The following is a 19,769-nucleotide window of genomic DNA, read 5'->3' as shown; positions in this document are numbered from 1 at the left end:
GCTGTAGCGCCGCTTCCTCTGCGATGTCTCCGCTCTGGCCCGTTCTAGACAGTCTGGCGGTTCCATTTTTTTCACGATGTTTATTTTTTTTTGGGGTGGGGGGGTCATGGTTTCTATTCAGACGGGGAATGCTGTTTTTTCCCCACCACTCTTAATTAATAAATAAATAAACTTTTTTTTTTACAAAGCAGAATCACAACTGTGAAGTTTCTTAATTATGTTTGCATTTATTTAATGAATAATAATAATATTTGTAGCATTATTATTATGGTATGGTGTTTTGCTTCACTCATTCTGAGTAGTTCCGGGTTCTACTGTTGCTCCAATATCGAGTTCTTCATATATTTTCTCTAAATCTGGCTTTATCTTTATTTATTTATTTTTTTTAGCTTGTCTGGCGCACCCTATGCGCCGGGCTCCTGACACCCTTCCTCGCTCAGTTCACATCGCGTCACACCTGGTCGAAAAAGTTACAGAAATTAAAACAAAAGTTGTTGTTTTTTTTTTTTGCGTGCTACCCCTTTAAGACGCGACCATCGCCACGCCCCCGCGTCTCATTAGCATATCGAATCGATCGAAACGTTCCATGAGGGCCGCGAAGAGCCAATGAGAGGCCGGGGGGCGGGACTTCCTGGTGCGGGTCTCTCTGTCAACAGTGAGATGCTTGTGAGGCTTTCTGAAGGAAAGGAAGAGAGGAAAAAAGAGAGTGAACGAGGAAAGGGGAAAAAAAAAGAAGAGAGACGTGTTTGAGTCTTTTAAAAACTCGCAAGAGAAGTGCAAAATTAAAACATGGAGCCCGTACGTGACAGCGTTTCTACAGCATCGAGTCCTGTGCAAGACATCTGCATGGACATCGGAGGGGAAACTTGCCTTTCTTAAGAGAGTTTCTGTGATTTAAAAAGATTATTTTTTTTGGCTTTGGCTTTTTTTTTTTTTTTGAAGACGGACAAGAAAATATTCGCATATTGCTCAACCGATCGCTCGAGTTTATTGGTTGCAAAAAAAAAGTTGGATTTCATGTTCTTTCTTGGACAAAAAAACAAAATAATTTTCATGTTTGAATAAGAAGATGTGTCTTAGCAAATATTATTATTATTATTATTATTATTATTATTATTATTATTATTATTATTATTAAACACAACGTTGCTTCTGCTGGTCGTGTTTAACCAAACTGGTTTGAAATCAGCCCCGAGTTCCAGAATTAGCGTAAGACGACAAACTAAAACAAAAAGTTGCAAAAACAGGATATCAAAAACATCTAATAGAATCTGTAAGTTAAAAACGACGTTTCCGTGCAATAATAACACTAAAGCACGTAGGAGGGCTAAATATTTGCATGTAGGGTTGTGGGTACACAGAATATTACTGTAACTTTATATTTGAATGCTCGTGTTTTTTTTTAATTTATTTTTTAATTTTATTACAATTTAGAGAGTTTATTTTTGATGTTATTAAAGGATTAAATAAAAAAAAAATAGATTTTTTTTTTTTCCAATCTGAATTATGTGCAACTGTAAAATCCCCGAGGGAGTTGTGGACTTGGGACGCAGAGCAGAAGGGGGGGGTCTATATTATAATATATTATAATTATACATTTGTGATCGAGTGTCGTAATAATTATGTAATACTGCACTACCAACAGCAATCGCTAATGTAATCGCTGTTAGTCTTGCTGGCAAAGCACATTGTCAAGACTAGACTGCTATACCAGCGTTGGTCCTAATTTCTAATCCTGCCATATATTTTAATATTTAAAAAATATATATATTTACAACTACACTTTCATGTTAAGGGTAGAAGAGCCTAATATCTGTGTGTTATTTAAACAAGAGAACTAAACCCGCATTTGATAACAGAAACTGATTGGTGTTGTGTCAGTCTGAATGCAAGTATTTTATGTCATATTGTATTTATCTTTAAAGACAGGAAACAAACAAAATCCATACGTAAATACTGTAGAGGCGTTGCTAAGGCAACATTTAAAGATGCAATGATATCTGAAAATAGAAATTAAAAACTCGTTTTAAACTGACAATAAAGCCACGCTATTATTATTATTATTATTATTATTATTATTATTATTATTAACAATAACATAATAACCTGAAACAGTTTGTTGAATTGATACACGATAAAGTTTCAGTACGTACAATAATGATGATTTCTGATTTTAAAAAATATATAAAAACTGTACGGTTTCCTAACATTTGTGCAATAAGTTATACGCAAGACCAGAATTCTAATAATATTTTTTGAAAGGCAGATTATTATTATTATTATTATTATTATTATTATTATTATTATTCTTATTATTATTAATATTGTTGTTGTAATGGCTCTGGTATAGACTTACTTAAGGGGGTACTATATGGGACCAAACCAGCACAGAAAAAATAAAGTGTTTGTGGAAGTTGCATGAAGGTTTTTGGGGGGTGTGTTTGTTTTGTTTTTTTTATCACGGATGTTTTTTTTTTTGTTTTTTTTTTAACTCTCAATATTTACCGTTTTATTTTTTTCTATAACGGTCACTGAGGAGTTTAGTTTATTGGATATATAACTTAAGTTCAGACGCGAGATTTGGACTCGGAACACTCATAATTAATAACCTTATTAGTTCAGTTTTTGTTTTGTTATTTTATGCAAGGAAGTGACATTTAATAAAAAAGGGGGAAGACTTTTATTTTAAAAAAAATGAGCGGCGGGAAGAAAAAAAGCGGTTTCCAGATCACCAGCGTTACCTCGGAATTTGAGAAGAAGAACGGAACCGGGGAATTAACACGAAATGATAACTTATCTCCTGAATCCAACGGACCCACTATGTTATTAACCCCGAAACTGGAAAGCACCAGCCCGCTTAACTGTTACGCGGGAGGCCCGGCTTCTCGCAGTGCCTCGCCCGGCCCTGTTGCCACGGCAACGCCGGACCCCTCCATAGCAACCAACGCGACCGGCGCCCCTCAGAACCGAGGCGCCCCCCGGAGAACTGACCGCGACGGGGCGGGAAACTCAGGACAGGCCGAGGACTCGGCAGCAGCGGGCCCGCAAACGCAGGGACTTTCGAAAACAAAAAACAACCAGAAACCGACAGCCGGCGGTTACAACGGCTCCGCCGCGCCTTCGTTGCTGTGCCCCCGTTTGGCTGGTAAAACGCTGCCCTGTTTTTCCGCCCCGAACACCCCGACCCAAGCCAGGAGAGGACAGCCCGCTCTCCCAACCGCTGCAAACGAAGCAGCCGCGGCCAGCTCTCCCTCCTCGCCGCCCGGGACGCTCCTGCCCCCGCTGGCCTTGCCTCTTACTTCGCCCACGGGCTGTCGTTTCCGACTGGTCAAGCTGGACCACGGGCTGCGGGAGCCCTACAAGCGAGGGCGGTGGTCCTGCGTGGATTTTTACGACCGGGACAGCCTGCGACACGCACACTCGCTGGAGTCTTTGGACGGGCTGGGCTTGGCGAGCAGCGCCGCCGACAGCAAGCGCCACCACAAGCCGCTGTTCATGACGCCCACGCCGAACCAGCACCACCTCGTCCACTCCCAGGGCACGACGCATGTGCTGGCTCCGAACCCGCACCCCGCGACCCCTTCCAGGGCGCCCCAAAACATCACCCCGCCTCGCTCTCCGAAGGGAGCCGCCAGCCGGGGGCTCTGGAGTCCGCCCACCTGTCTCCGGTCTCCCGTCTCTCTGTCCTTGGCAGGGGAGCTCATCAATTCAACAGAGTCTAAAAACGTCGATCAGGCGGAGCGAGGGAGGAAGGTAGGTCTTCTTTTAATTTTATATATGTTTACATTTTATTTAATACAAACAGTAGTTGTGGTTTATTAAAAAATATCTATCTATTTATCAATGAATCTATTTCTCTATCTATCTATCTATCTATAGTATTTATCAATGAATCTATTTCTCTATCTATCTATCTATCTATCTATAGTATTTATCAATGAATCTATTTCTCTATCTATCTATCTCTCTCTCTCTCTCTATCTATCTATCTATCTATCTGTCTATCTATCTATCTATCTATCTCTCTCTCTCTCTCTCTCTATCTATCTATCTATCTATCTATCTATCTATCTATCTATCTATCTATCTCTCTCTCTCTCTCTCTCTCTCTCTCTCTCTCTCTCTATCTATCTATCTATCTATCTATCTATCTATCTATCTATCTATCTATCTATCTATCTATCTATCTATCTATCTCTCTCTCTCTCTCTCTATCTATCTATCTATCTATCTATCTATATTGTAGTGATCTCGGTTAACGCAGGCAGGCGCATCACACAGGGCGAGGCAATCGAACCCGGGACCTCTCGCACTAAAGCATAGCGCCGATACCGCTGTACGAAAGAGCCGACTCCTTTGCAAGGAGCTTATATCGGGCTTAACGTCACCTCCAGCCTCTGCTGCTGCCTCCCCCCCCCCCCCCCCCCCCCCCCGCACGCACGCTACACAGGGCCGCCCCAGACTTGCTCTCATCTGGCTCCGGTCTGACGGCTGCGTGCTGGGGTCCCTGCACCCCACCGCTGACACCAGTCCAGCGATCTCGGGTTCGAACCCGCCCTCCCGCCCTGTGCGATGCGCCTGTCTGCGTTAACCGAGATCGTCAGGTCAGCAGTGTGGAGTAGTGGTTAGGGGCTCTGGACTCTTGACTGGAGGGTCGTGGGTTCAATCCCAGGTGGGGGACACTGCTGTTGTACCCTTGAGCAAGGTACTTTACCTAGATTGCTCCAGTAAAAACCCAACTGTATAAATGGGTAATTGTATGTAAAAATAATGTGATATCTTGTAACAATTGTAAGTCGCCCTGGATAAGGGCATCTGCTAAGAAATAAATAATAATAATAATAATAATAATAATAAACTGTGTTTGAAAGCAAAAGGTGCCGGTAGATCTTCTGGTAAAGTTCAAAAGACTCCTTAATTTCCTCTGTTGGTTTGCCGTCTAACACATAGAAACCTCTCTGTCCAGGGAAGAAGACAAAAAACAAACAAACTGATAAACTGAAGACTTACCATTTTAATCATTAGCCAGTCTTCAGATAGCATGGCAAGAAACAACGCCGCAGAATAGCTAACTGTTAAAACAATGAGTCTTCAGTTGATCAGTGGCTTCGGTGAAGCATTGCGAGGGATTGATTCGTATTCCTGCTGGATTCTCCTTGGATAACAGACCTGTTTCTGAGCCGGTGTGTCCGCCTCCTTGTTTTAATGAATCCTCTTTCGCTCAGAGTGCCAGGATGGACTGCGGTTCGCGGAGCGGCTCGCCGGCGCCCCCTCTGGTCAGTGCTGGAAGTCCGGGCAGGAGGTCTCTGGAGTGCAGGATCCACAGCCCAGCCTGCTTCAGCTTTGCTCAGTCCATGTTTGGTGTGGGGACCAGTTTCGATATTGATGACGAGGGGTAAGGGTCCAGTAGAGACGCGTGCGTGTGCGTGTGCGTGTAGCGATGGAAATAAGACCCCCATTGCATTAGACCCATCACCGTTTGGGTTGTGTTGTGTTGTGAGTTTAATAATCAGACACACCTCAGCTTGTTGCCTATACACACTGTGTGGGGCTGATCAAGCTGGTAGTAAAACCTGGACTGGGTGACACTGCTGTGCAACGGGAGTCTGATTCCCATCCGTGGTGTGTGTTTGTGTGTGTCAGACCCTCAAATCTTCCTGTGCTTTGCCATGCTTTTTGCTGAGCTGTGTTACGCTGTGCTGTGCTTTTGCTGTAGGGAGGGGATGGCTCTGTTTTGTGAGTGTTTGTTTTTTGTTTTCCCTGCCTGCTGTCTGTTTTGTAAGGAAGCCCTGAAGCACACAGAGGCAGGGAGCAGCGACGCTCCCCTCCCCTCATCACCTCCGTGTGCAGAATCACAAGCAGCAGACAGAATTCACTTAAACAAGCGACACGATACTGAGGGTGAACACCACAGTCCTGTAACCTCGGGGTCCTCCAGACCCCCCTGCTGTGTCTGCTGGTTTATATTCCAACTGAGCTCTCAGATTACTGAACCAGACCCTTCATTAATCATTTGTTTAATTAGACCTTTTTTTTTTTTTTTAAATTGTTCCTAAAAAGTTGCAGTTCAAGTCACTGTTACAGCCAGCTTGAAATCTGCAAACGGTTTATGAGCTGAAAACAGTGTGTCTGTGTGTGTGTGTGTGTGCGTGTGTGTGTCTGTGTGTGTGTGTGGGTGTGAGTGTGTGTGTGCGTGGGTGTGGGTGTGCGTGTGTGTGTCTGTGTGTGTGTGTGAGTGTGTGTGTGAGTGTGTGTGTGCGTGTGTGAGTGTGTGTGTGAGTGTGTGTGTGTGTGCGTGTCTCAGTGTGTGTGTGTGGGTGTGTGTGTGTGGGTGTGTGTGTGTGTGGGTGTGTCTGTGCGTGTCTCAGTGTGTGTGTGGGTGTGTGTGTGAGTGTGTGTGTGAGTGTGTGTGGGTGTGTGTGTGTGTGGGGGTGTGTGTGTGTGTGAGTGTGTGTGTGAGTGTGTGTGGGTGTGCGTGTGTGTGGGTGTGTCTGTGCGTGTCTCAGTGTGCGTGTGTGTGGGTGTGTGTGTGTGCGCGGGTGTGTTTGTGTTTGGGCGTGTCTGCTTGTATTCAGTGCTCAGGGTGTTAAAGGTCAGCACAAGGTTGGAAAACCTGTAAAGCCTCGTGTGAGGACCTGGGCCCTGTCCCAGAGTCAAGAGCGTTCCTAACCCTAACACCAACCCTAACACCAACCCTAACACCAACCCTAACACCAACCCTATCCCTAACACCAACCCTGTCCCTGCGCAGCGCAGACAGAGAGTCAAGAGCGTTCCACAACAAGCGATAAAACGTTTAGAAAAACAATTTCAAAACCTTCTTTCAGTATAACTTGAATAGAAATGTTTTGAATTCACACTGAAGACACTGAGAAAGACTTCTAGTGGAAACGTTAGTCATTGAATTCACACTGAAGACGCTGAGAAAGACTTCTAGTGGAAACGTTAGCCATTGAATTTACACTGAAGACACTGAGAGAGACTTCTAGTGGAAACGTTAGTCACTGAATTTACACTGAAGACGCTGAGAAAGACTTCTAGTGGAAACGTTAGTCACTGAATTTACACTGAAGACACTGAGAAAGACTTCTAGTGGAAACGTTAGCCATTGAATTTACACTGAAGACACTGAGAGAGACTTCTAGTGGAAACGTTAGTGTATCATACCTTTGTCAAGGGAAAGTGTGTTTGAAAACAAACACTGGGTGCAGCAGCAGCAGCAGGGCTAGTGTGAGTTTGTAACCCTGCTCAAACTCCTGGCTCCTGATCATTTCAATATTAATAATAATAACAGACTTCATTGAGGGGAGCTCTGAACCCCAGGACTGGGTGCAGCAGCAGCAGCAGCAGGGCTAGTGTGAGTTTGTAACCCTGCTCAAACTCCTGGCTCCTGATCATTTCAATATTAATAATAATAATACTAGACTTCATTGAGGGGAGCTCTGAACCCCAGGACTGGGTGCAGCAGCAGCAGCAGCAGCAGCAGGGCTAGTGTGAGTTTGTAACCCTGCTCAAACTCCTGGCTCCTGATCATTTCAATATTAATAATAATAACAGACTTCATTGAGGGGAGCTCTGAACCCCAGGACTGGGTGCAGCAGCAGCAGCAGCAGCAGGGCTAGTGTGAGTTTGTAACCCTGCTCAAACTCCTGGCTCCTGATCATTTCAATATTAATAATAATAACAGACTTCATTGAGGGGAGCTCTGAACCCCAGGACTGGGTGCAGCAGCAGCAGCAGCAGCAGGGCTAGTGTGAGTTTGTAACCCTGCTCAAACTCCTGGCTCCTGATCATTTCAATATTAATAATAATAACAGACTTCATTGAGGGGAGCTCTGAACCCCAGGACTGTGTGCAGCAGCAGCAGCAGCAGGGCTGTGCAGGAATCCATTCTGAGTCGACCCTGGAGTTAGTCCCCTGTAGAAACTTGTTTTGCAGTTTCCGCCCAGATTTGAGTGATGTGATTGATTCTGTCAGAAGAACTGGAAAGTCCTGTCTGTCTGTGCCCTGGGGCTCTGCGTTTTTCCCATAAATCTTCTTGTTGCAGGCAGCCAATAGGGTGATCTGACTGTCTCCTCCCCCTCCTCCATCTCCTATTCCTCTTATCTGTGTTTCAATGGGAGAAGTTCACATGTGTATTTTATATTACAATGCTTCCCTATGCTTTACCAGACCTCTCTGTGCTTTACAATGCTTCCCTATGCTTTACCATGCTGTCACTGTGCTTTACAATGCTTCCCTATGCTTTACCAGACCTCTCTGTGCTTTACAATGCTTCCCTATGCTTTACCAGACCTCTCTGTGCTTTACAATGCTTCCCTATGCTTTACCAGACCTCTCTGTGCTTTACAATGCTTCCCTATGCTTTACCAGACCTCTCTGTGCTTTACAATGCTTCCCTATGCTTTACCAGACCTCTCTCTGCTTTACAATGCTTCCCTATGCTTTACCAGACCTCTCTGTGCTTTACAATGCTTCCCTATGCTTTACCAGACCTCTCTGTGCTTTACAATGCTTCCCTATGCTTTACCAGACCTCTCTGTGCTTTACAATGCTTCCCTATGCTTTACCAGACCTCTCTGTGCTTTACAATGCTTCCCTGTGCTTTACCACACCTCTCTGTGCTTTACAATGCTTCCCTATGCTTTACCACACCTCTCTGTGCTTTACAATGCTTCCCTATGCTTTACCAGACCTCTCTGTGCTTTACAATGCTTCCCTATGCTTTACCACACCTCTCTGTGCCTTATCTATATATTCCACAACAGCTATCTGTTGTGATCTGTAATTAAAACGTTTTCTGAGTCACTGAGATCCAATGTGAATGGAGAGAGGCTGCACTTCTGGGCTGTGTCCAGCAGATGGCTCCCTTTGACTGCTGTTCTCAGAGCTGTGTCCCTCGATTGTTCCCTGTCTGTCAAAACAGTCTGTGTCTGTGTGTGTGTCTCTGTGTCTGTGTCTCACTGTGTGTGTGTGTGACTCTGTGTCTGTGTGTGTGTCTCTGTGTCTGTGTCTGTGTGTGTGACTCTGTGTCTGTGTGTGTGTCTCTGTGTCTGTGTCTGTCACTGTGTGTGTGTCTCTGTGTCTGTGTTTGTGTATCCCTCTGTGGATGTGTTTTTCTGTTTTGTTTCTCTCTGTTGCACAGCAGTGTGATCCATTCCAGGTTTTACTACCAGCTTGATCAGCCCCAGTGTGTCTAGGTAACAAGCTCAGGTGTGTCTGATCATTAAACTCCCAGTGAAACCAGGACTGGATCACACTGCTGTGCGACAGTTTATATCCAGAGCATTCATACATCGTTTAATGCTGTCTGTCTTTAAAACAAATAGCGCCTGATAACTGGCCAGCTTGTTTGAATTGTATTGAAAACACGTTTTTATTAATTAGCTTGTTAGTCCTGCTCTTAAGAGACTTCTGGTCATTTTTGGTCTAACGCAAGCTAGGGAACTTACAATAATAATAATAATAATAATAATAATAATAATAATAATAATAATAATAATAATTTTATTGACCCCTGCGAACGTCAAAGACTCTCAACCCCCCCAAAACAGCCCTAAGGCTGCGTTCCTCTTGTGGGAGACGGACACAGCGCATTACAATCCACGCTTTCATTGCTGGGCTCCAGTACACACTGGACACACTGCAGGGCCTTGTGTGCCTCCCCCCCCCCCCCACTCCCCCCCCCCCCCCCCCCAGCCCCGCCTCACCGGAACACAAACGCATTGTCTTCAGAACCCTGCCCCCGTGGTTCTGCTCCCGGAACATTCTAATCCCAGCCTGCCTCTGCGCGTGTGTGTGTGTGTGCGTGTGATTACTGAACAGGCTGTGCAAACTACTCTGACCTGTTATTAACCTGTAGTGTGTGAGAGAGAGAGAGATAGAGATGAGAGAGAGAGAGATAGAGATGAGAGAGAGAGAGAGAGAGAGAGAGAGGGAGAGATAGAGATGAGAGAGAGAGAGGTAGAGATAGAGATGAGAGAGAGTGTGTGTGTTGCTGTGTGTTTCTCTGTGTGTGTGTGTGTGAGAGAGGGAGTGTGTGTGTGTGCGTCTGTGTGTGTGTGTGAGAGAGGGAGTGTGTGTGTGTGCGTCTGTGTGTTTTTATGTGTGTGTGTTTCTGTGTGTGTGTGTGTGTGTGAGAGAGAGTGAGGGAGTGTGTGTGTCTGCGTTTGTGTGTATGTTTGTGTCTGTCTGTGTGTGTGTGTGTGTGTGTGTGTGTGAGAGAGGTAGTGTGTGTGTGTGAGTCGCTGTGTGTGTGTGTGTGAGAGAGGTAGTGTGTGTGTGTGTGCGTCTGTGTGTTTTTATGTGTGTATGTTTGTGCGTCTGTATGTTTTTATGTGTGTATGTTTGTGTGTGTGTGTGTGTTTTACTGAAGTTTATTTTTGTAATAACGTCTTTGTTTATTATAACAAAAAATCTTGGTATGTTGGTGCCGGCCAATCGGAACCCTCTGTCTGGTTCAGCGCAGCTCGTGTGTGGGAGGAAATAGAATGTCGGTGCCGGCCAATCGGAACCCTCTGTCTGGTTCAGCGCAGCTTGTGGGAGGGGATAGAATGTTGGCATCAGCCTATAGGGAGGGCACGGTGTGGGCAGAGTGGCTCTTATAGAGACACCCATTCCCAAAACAAGAAACGAAACTAAACTGAGCAGCCAGATCCAATGGGGGAGCAAAGGGCAGTCCAGAGCCGTTCCTGAGGCTGGGATTGCAACGGGACTCCGGTCAGGAGGGGAGCGCTGACGGGCAGGGGCTCCGACCTGCAGCATTTTCAACACTCAAGAGTTTCCTTGTTTTCACTTCGAAAAGGACCGTTTTTTCATTTTTCTTCTAATTATTATTATTATTATTATTATTATTATTATTATTATTATTAATATTTTTTTTTTCTTCAAGGTTTTCAGGAACTCATTCTGAAGGGGTCGACTTGACAAAAGTCCTTTAAAAAAAAAAAAAAAAAACAATACAGAATTTTTAAGTTGAAATAAATCCTTCTCGGAGGCTTTTGCTGTCCGGCTGAACAGCACGTCTCTGTCTGCGTTTTTAATAAAGCTTGACTCGTTTGTATGCCGTTGCTGTATTTTTACAGAGCAGTTGAGTTTGTTATTAGTTATCGGTCAGGGCTGGCTTTGTGTGCCAGTGTAGTATCTCCGAACGGGACAGCTGTTTCGTTTTTCTTTTTGTACGTCAGAAAAGGTTTTTCAAGGGCAGGTGTTGGTAAACGACTCATATTTGAAGGGTAAAAAAACCCAACAATTTTAGCAGCATTTAAAACTCATTATAAGGGGAGAGAAAAGAGAGAATGTGACCTGGGAGGGAGGGAGGGAGAAAACCGGATCGGAGTGGTTTTTATCGTCAGAAATGAACTTTTTTTACTTTAAAAGTCCGTTGAGTGCTGCGGGGGTTTGAAAGAGGGAATGAAAAATATAGGATAGGAGGAGAGAAAGTGACAGAAACTAGGAGACGGATAAAGACTAGACACTCCCCCTCGTGTGAACGTTTTATTCAGCAGTATAAGAATTTATGAATGATAATAATTATCAATAATAAATAATAACACATAACAGTAGTCAGATCTTTATAATCTAAAAGATTCGCTTCTCAGACTTATAACTGGCGTATAATTGAATATATTTTTCATTTGTGTATTGAAAACTATCCTGGAGAGTTAAAAAAACACATTATCATTAATTCAGCAATATCAAAATTTATAATAATAATAATAATAATAATAATAAGAGGAAGAATTTTTTTTTATTTTTTTTATATATAAAATCTAAAAGATTTCATCGCTTTTCAAAAAACTCTGCAGCGATGTCACTGAGCGTCAAAACCATGGTGTCCTGCTTCGAGACGCTTCTTGAACCCCAGTCCTGCGGCTGCTGCCTGTCCAGCACCCCCGGCTCCGCCCGCCAGCCAGCCTCGGGCTCCATTAAAAGAGGGGCCTCCCCCGGACGCCTCAAGAGGATCGACCCCCAAACCAGAGGCAGGAGCTTCTGCTGGGGAGCAGTCGAGACTGGAAACGAAGGCTGCAAAAAAAGAGAGGAGAGTACTGATCACAAGAAGAGAGAGGAGAGTATTGATCAGAAGAGAGAGGAGAGTACTGATCACAAGAAGAGAGAGGAGAGTATTGATCAGAAGAGAGAGGAGAGTACTGATCACAAGAAGAGAGAGGAGAGTATTGATCAGAAGAGAGAGGAGAGTACTGATCACAAGAAGAGAGAGGAGAGTACTGATCACAAGAAGAGAGAGGAGAGTACTGATCAGAAGAGAGAGGAGAGTATTGATCACAAGAAGAGAGAGGAGAGTACTGATCAGAAGAGAGAGGAGAGTACTGATCACAAGAAGAGAGAGGAGAGTACTGATCACAAGAAGAGAGAGGAGAGTACTGATCAGAAGAGAGAGGAGAGTATTGATCACAAGAAGAGAGAGGAGAGTACTGATCAGAAGAGAGAGGAGAGTATTGATCACAAGAAGAGAGAGGAGAGTACTGATCACAAGAAGAGAGAGGAGAGTACTGATCACAAGAAGAGAGAGGAGAGTACTGATCAGAAGAAGAGAGAGGAGAGTATTGATCACAAGAGAGAGGAGAGTATTGATCACAAGAAGAGAGAGGAGAGTATTGATCACAAGAAGAGAGAGGAGAGTATTGATCACAAGCAGCCAGGACAAGACCAGAAGAGAAGCAACAAGAAAAGAGAGGCTCGTGGTGTCGACGGGGTGCAAGCAGGGGCCCCCGAAACAGAGGCAAAGATGGACAGGATCCCGTGCCTCCGCACACCCCCCGCCACCCCCGGCAGGATCCTCAAACACGGGGGCACAACGATGGCATTCAGCAGGAACATCGATACAACCATCCTTTCCCTTCTGCTCTTCTTCCAGGGGTAAAGCAGCCCTCCCTCCCCCTCTAACCCCAGGACTAACCCCACACTGCCCCTGGTAAAAGTGTGGTAAAGCATAGGGAAGCATTGTAAAGCACAGAGGTGTGGTAAAGCATAGGGAAGCATTGTAAAGCACAGAGAGGTCTGGTAAAGCATAGGGAAGTATTGTAAAGCACAGAGAGGTCTGGTAAAGCATAGTGAAGCATTGTAAAGCACAGAGAGGTGTGGTAAAGCATAGGGAAGCATTGTAAAGCACAGAGAGGTCTGGTAAAGCATAGGGAAGCATTGTAAAGCACAGAGAGGTGTGGTAAAGCATAGGGAAGCATTGTAAAGCACAGAGAGGTGTGGTAAAGCATAGGGAAGCATTGTAAAGCACAGAGAGGTGTGGTAAAGCATAGGGAAGCATTGTAAAGCACAGAGAGGTCTGGTAAAGCATAGGGAAGCATTGTAAAGCACAGAGAGGTCTGGTAAAGCATAGGGAAGCATTGTAAAGCACAGAGAGGTGTGGTAAAGCATAGGGAAGCATTCGTGCAGACCAGCACTGTGATGTCATACAGTCTATTTCCTCGTGCCAGTGGCTCTGTGTTGTAAATGCTGGGATCTGCGTGGGGGGGGGGGGGGGGTTCGGAGCGTCGGGAATACATTCCGCCCGCCTGTCTGTGTTCCGGAATTCCCTGCAGGGACAATGGGAGCTTTTCAATGGAGGGGAGCAACAGTAACCAGGCGCTGAGAACGAGAGAGCGAGGGGGTGGGAGAACAGAACATCATTTTAGATCTCTTATTATTTAACATCATGTTGTAATCCAAGAAACTACAAAATGATATCGCTAGGAGTTTAATAATCAGACACACCTGAGCTTGTTGCCTAGACACACTGTGGGGCTGATCAAGCTGGGAGTAAAACCTGGACTGGGTGACACTGCTGTGCAACAGGAGTCTTATTCAGATCCCTGGACTAGATTTGATTTCTTTTCAATGTTTCAATGTGACTCATTTTAATCTGGAAAAAATAATAATAATTCTGTATGTGTAATTGCGTTGGAATTTCGATAGAATGATTTTTTCTCATTGTATCTTTTTCAGTGGTTCAGGTAACAGCATGGTTGCCATTGACAACAAGATCGAACAAGCCATGGTAAGACTGCCCTGGGATTCATTTAAGCAGGACTGAACCCTGGAGGCACACGTCTCACTGTGCGAGCCTCCAGTGTGACTTCACTGACTGACGTTTCCACTAGAAGTCTTTCTCAGCGTCTTCAGTGTGAATTCAATGACTAACGTTTCCACTAGAAGTCTTTCTCAGTGTCTTCAGTGTGAATTCAAAATATTTCTATTCAAGTTATACTGAAAGAAAGTTTTAAAATTATTTTTATAAAGATTTTAAGAGCTTGTTCTCACACACACACACACAAACACAGTGAGACACACACACACAGACACACACACACAGTGAGACATACACACACACACACACACTGAGACACACACACACACACACACACACACACAGTGAGACATACACACACATACACACACACTGAGACACACACACACACACACACACACAGTGAGACATACACACACATACATTCACTCTGAGACACACCCAAGAACACACACACACACACACACACACACTGAGACACACACACACACACACACACACCCACACACACTGACACACACACACACACACACACACTGAGACACACACACACCCACACACACTGAGACACACACACACACACACACACAAGTGAATTTTCCTTTCTTTCCGTGTTTCTAAGCCTCTCTCCCCCCTCTCTGCAGGACCTTGTGAAGAGCCACCTGATGTTCGCGGTTCGCGAGGAGGTCGAGGTTCTGAAGGAGCAGATCAAGGAGCTGGCAGAGAGGAACTCTGTCCTGGAGAGAGAGAACAGCCTGCTGAGAGCCATCGCCTCCCCAGAGCAGCTGAACCAACTGCAGGGAGAGAGAGGATCCACCATCGCCTCCCCAGAGCAGCTGAACCAACTGCAGGGAGAGAGAGGATCCACCATCGCCTCCCCAGAGCAGCTGAACCAACTGCAGGGAGAGAGAGGATCCACCATCGCCTCCCCAGAGCAGCTGAACCAACTGCAGGGAGAGAGAGGATCCACCATCGCCTCCTCAGAGCAGCTGAACCAACTGCGAGGAGAGAGAGGATCCACCATCGCCTCCCCAGAGCAGCTGAACCAACTGCAGGGAGAGAGAGGATCCACCATCGCCTCCCCAGAGCAGCTGAACCAACTGCAGGGAGAGAGAGGATCCACCATCGCCTCCCCAGAGCAGCTGAACCAACTGCGGGGAGAGAGAGGATCCACCATCGCCTCCCCAGAGCAGCTGAACCAACTGCAGGGAGAGAGAGGATCCACCATCGCCTCCCCAGAGCAGCTGAACCAACTGCAGGGAGAGAGAGGATCCACCATCGCCTCCCCAGAGCAGCTGAACCAACTGCAGGGAGAGAGAGGATCCACCATCGCCTCCCCAGAGCAGCTGAACCAACTGCGGGGAGAGAGAGGATCCACCATCGCCTCCCCAGAGCAGCTGAACCAACTGCGGGGAGAGAGAGGATCCACCATCGCCTCCCCAGAGCAGCTGAACCAACTGCAGGGAGAGAGAGGATCCACCATCGCCTCCCCAGAGCAGCTGAACCAACTGCAGGGAGAGAGAGGATCCACCATCGCCTCCCCAGAGCAGCTGAACCAACTGCAGGGAGAGAGGGGGGCCGAGACCCCTAGAGACAGCCCCAAGAGTAACGGGAACACGACCAGTAATAATAATAATAATAATAACAATAATAATAATCATAACATTGACAGCAGCAGCAGCAGCAGCACGGCACCCTTGGTTTGAGACAGACCTCACTACCTTCCTCCCCCCCACCCACCCAAAATCTACCAACCCTTCCCTGCCTGCCCCGCGTCCCAGTCCCCCATCACCTTGAAAAATCTACTGCCAAGCTAAAATCTTACCAAGGAAATCTCCTGCCGGATTAAAACAAAGAACTGACTGAGTGGAGGGGTTTTGGCGCCCCCTGCTGGACACAGCGATGAACTACAACAGGATTTCATACTATAGGATTTTGAAGGGAGTAGTAAGGGGGTGTGAGGGGTTGGGGGGCGCGGAACGTGATTGTGAAGCCGGATTTGGGGAGCTCATACAGCAGGCAGGGACCTAGAACAACCTGCGACTGTTCATTTTGCCAGTGCGACACAATTATATATATTAATGTATCAATGAAATGGTATTTTGTGAAAAGGTTTTGCCTGATTGTAACTGTGCCAGCGAATAATGTGCGACGCGTCCGAAAGCCGTGCAGCTTAAAATTGATACCTCATGTCATAATGAAGCCGGGATTAAGTGAATCCGTTCGGTAACGTGTTTGATTTCAGAACCACAAAACCTGTCCTTCCCTCACCTTTACAATTGCCAATCCGTGGCGATCGCAAGAGACTTTTCCTCTCACCCGGGGGCTGTGAACGGACAGTCTGAGAGTGCGATTATCAGCAGCCCTGTCTATTATTATTATTATTATTATTATTATTATTATTATTATTATTATTATTATTATTATTATTAACTAAATGGTCACTCTTTTTGGTCCGAGGGATCGGTGCATTGAATGTTTTAAACATGCTATTAAAACATTTTCATACCAGGAGGTTCAAATCCCGGCTCAGCCACTGACTCCCTGTGTGTGCGTGCGTGCGTGCGTGTGTGTGTGCGTGTGTGTGTGTGTGTGTGTGTGTGTGTGTGTGTGTGTGTGTGTGTGTGACCCTGAGCAAGTCGCTTCACCTCCTTGTGCTCCATCCTTCAGATGAGACACAAAACAAACGAGCTCCTATTGGAAGTGACTCTGCAGCAGCAGCAGCAGCAGTTGTTGATGATGCAGAGTTCACCCCCCTAGTCTCTGTGAGTCGCTTTGGATAAAAGCGTCTGCTAAATTACTCATTAATAATAATAATAATAATAATAATAATAATAATAATAATAATAATAATAATAATAATCATCATCATAGTAAGGATGTATTTCTTATTAATTAATGTGATGCATTTTAAAACTCCATTGCAAGATAATGCCGTGTGTTTGTTAGACAGAACCACGGTCGATTTGAACTGTGCTGCACCACTCCCAACATTACAAGAGCAAAATACATGCATGTAAAGCACAGAGAGGTGTGGTAAAGCATAGGGAAGCATTGTAAAGCACAGAGAGGTCTGGTAAAGCATAGGGAAGCATTGTAAAGCACAGAGAGGTCTGGTAAAGCATAGGGAAGCATTGTAAAGCACAGAGAGGTCTGGTAAAGCATAGGGAAGCATTGTAAAGCACAGAGAGGTCTGGTAAAGCATAGGGAAGCATTGTAAAGCACAGAGAGGTCTGGTAAAGCATAGGGAAGCATTGTAAAGCACAGAGAGGTCTGGTAAAGCATAGGGAAGCATTGTAAAGCACAGAGAGGTCTGGTAAAGCATAGGGAAGCATTGTAAAGCACAGAGAGGTGTGGTGTGCTATGGGAGAAGCCTCTTAATACCTGGTCTGGTTTCTATGTACATTATAATGGGGTTGTGATCCAGGATTGTGTCAGAGTGACTCTGTGCTGCCACAAGAGATCGGTACTGTGTTTTTTATAGGGTAAAGCTATTTAAAAGTATGTGCAATTTTAAAAAAAAGATATTATTATTATTATTATTATTATTATTATTATTATTATTACACGGTACAGATCACGGCAATATTGCGGGGAATTTTTTTTTTAAAAAACACGAAAATGTTGCTAACTTTTTGGTAATAAAAAACAAGGTTTTTTTTTTTTTTTTACTAAATAATATAAAAGTATATTAAATGTATAAAGTTTATGTATAAATAAAATGTAAAAAAAAAAGAAACAAACTAATAAATAACTATTTACTGATTGTGTGCGTGTCGTGTTTCATTGTATTTCTAGGGACGTTGTTTGAACTGTAAACACGTTTTTTAAAAATGCTGTCAGCACTAAAAAAAAATATATACATATATATTTATTCTTATTTTATGAGAATAAATTATATAAGTTATTTACACAAATAGAAAAACGTATATATTACATTTTAAGTAGGTGTTTTAAATCCTAATAATAATAATAATCAGGTTTTATTTATTCAATACAAGCGGATGAGACCGCTTGCACTACAATTCCTGATACTAATAAACTACATTTCCCGTGGTGCCCTTCTCCCAGGTTCCGTGACGTGGGTGACGTTGCGAGGGGGCGTGTGTTAGAGAGACAGACAGACACACCTCCACAGGGCAGGCAGCTTCACTAACAGAGAACGAGGCGACCTTTCTGCGAAATTCATCCGACCATCAAGGGGGTTTTGGGGGACTCGAAAGCCGCATTCTTTTTTTTGCCGAAGCTTTTCATACCGGGATAATCAGGAGAGTATGATATGTTGATCCAGACTCGGGTAAGAAGCGTGGATTTTACATGTAATTCATTTTGTATTATATATATATATATATACATAGACACACACTATGGTCAGAAAGCAAACACTCTAGATGACGAGTGCATGTATCTTTTTGATTAAAGCAAATTTGATAGCAAAGTACTATAATACTGATTTTTATTATCAAAAAATAGGTATTATTTATCAATAAGAAAATAAGCTGGTCCGTTAGTTACTGTGATGAAGTAAATATAGCTCCTGTCGCTCAGCCCTGATACATCGAAAGTATCCAGCGGTTTATATCTGTATGTATGTATGTATGTATGTATGTTTGCATGTATGTATGTTTGTTTGTATGTATGTATGTATGTATGTTTGTATGTATGTATGTATGTATGTATGTTTGTATGTTTGGGTATATAATTACAGGCAGGCTGCCGCTGACGTCACAGTCAGTTCCAGTGACGCGCTCTGGCTAATGGTCTGTAAAGGTCATGTTGTGATTGGTCAGTCTGAAACTGCAGAGTCAGCCAGCCAGTCACTGCAACTTCATTCGGCTTAATAATTAATATTAATAAAGACAACAAACGGAGAGTCGCGGGGGGGGGGGACCTGCCATGTCTAGCACACTCTTGTATTCCCCCGTCCTGGTAATGTTTCTGGGTCAGTTGCATTGACTCTCACACTGTGTATATTTCAGCACAGTAATTCAAGTTCCAAGGGCTGCAGGCATTACTAAAATAGGTTTTACCCAGAGGATAATGACACAGAGAGTTTAGAATAATACTAATACTACTACTACTAATAATAATGATAATAAGCTGAACCAACTGCAGGGAGAGAGAGGATCCACCATCGCCTCCCCAGAGCAGCTGAACCAACTGCAGGGAGAGAGAGGATCCACCATCGCCTCCCCAGAGCAGCTGAACCAACTGCGGGGAGAGAGAGGATCCACCATCGCCTCCCCAGAGCAGCTGAACCAACTGCAGGGAGAGAGAGGATCCACCATCGCCTCCCCAGAGCAGCTGAACCAACTGCAGGGAGAGAGAGGATCCACCATCGCCTCCCCAGAGCAGCTGAACCAACTGCAGGGAGAGAGAGGATCCACCATCGCCTCCCCAGAGCAGCTGAACCAACTGCGGGGAGAGAGGGGGGCCGAGACCCCCAGAGACAGCCCCAAGAGTAACGGGAACACGACCAGTAATAATAATAATAATAATAATAATAACAATAATAATAATCATAACATTGACAGCAGCAGCAGCAGCAGCAGCACGGCACCCTTGGTTTGAGACAGACCTCACTACCTTCCTCCCCCCCCACCCACCCAAAATCTACCAACCCTTCCCTTCCTCCCCCCACACACGCACTTTACCCCCCCCCCCCCCACCCTGCCTGCCCCGCGTCCCAGTCCCCCATCACCTTGAAAAATCTACTGCCAAGCTAAAA

At 44.9% G+C, this 19,769-nt stretch overlaps 1 protein-coding gene across 2 annotated transcripts; it reads left to right on the top strand.

Annotated features, from left to right (window-relative positions):
• The first annotated feature begins 78 nt into the window (after positions 1 to 78).
• LOC131731612 (1-phosphatidylinositol 3-phosphate 5-kinase-like) lies at positions 79 to 17,807 on the top strand. 2 transcript variants are annotated; one of them, XM_059020846.1, is made up of 4 exons: positions 79 to 3,753; positions 5,226 to 5,395; positions 13,960 to 14,011; positions 14,686 to 17,807. In XM_059020846.1, the coding sequence occupies exons 1-4, from the start codon at positions 2,695 to 2,697 to the stop codon at positions 15,745 to 15,747; spliced, it is 2,343 nt and encodes a 780-aa protein (XP_058876829.1). In that variant the 5' UTR covers positions 79 to 2,694; the 3' UTR covers positions 15,748 to 17,807. The 2 variants fall into 2 exon arrangements, with proteins under 2 accessions (XP_058876829.1, XP_058876830.1); XM_059020847.1 differs by lacking the exons at positions 79 to 3,753; positions 5,226 to 5,395 and adding an exon at positions 9,774 to 12,879.
• The last annotated feature ends 1,962 nt before the right edge of the window (positions 17,808 to 19,769 follow it).

Source organism: Acipenser ruthenus, unplaced genomic scaffold (assembly GCF_902713425.1).
Source record: "Acipenser ruthenus unplaced genomic scaffold, fAciRut3.2 maternal haplotype, whole genome shotgun sequence".
Taxonomy (NCBI): Eukaryota; Metazoa; Chordata; class Actinopteri; order Acipenseriformes; family Acipenseridae; genus Acipenser; species Acipenser ruthenus.
Note: the sequence above shows the minus strand (reverse complement) of the source record. Positions and strands in the feature narration are given on the sequence as shown.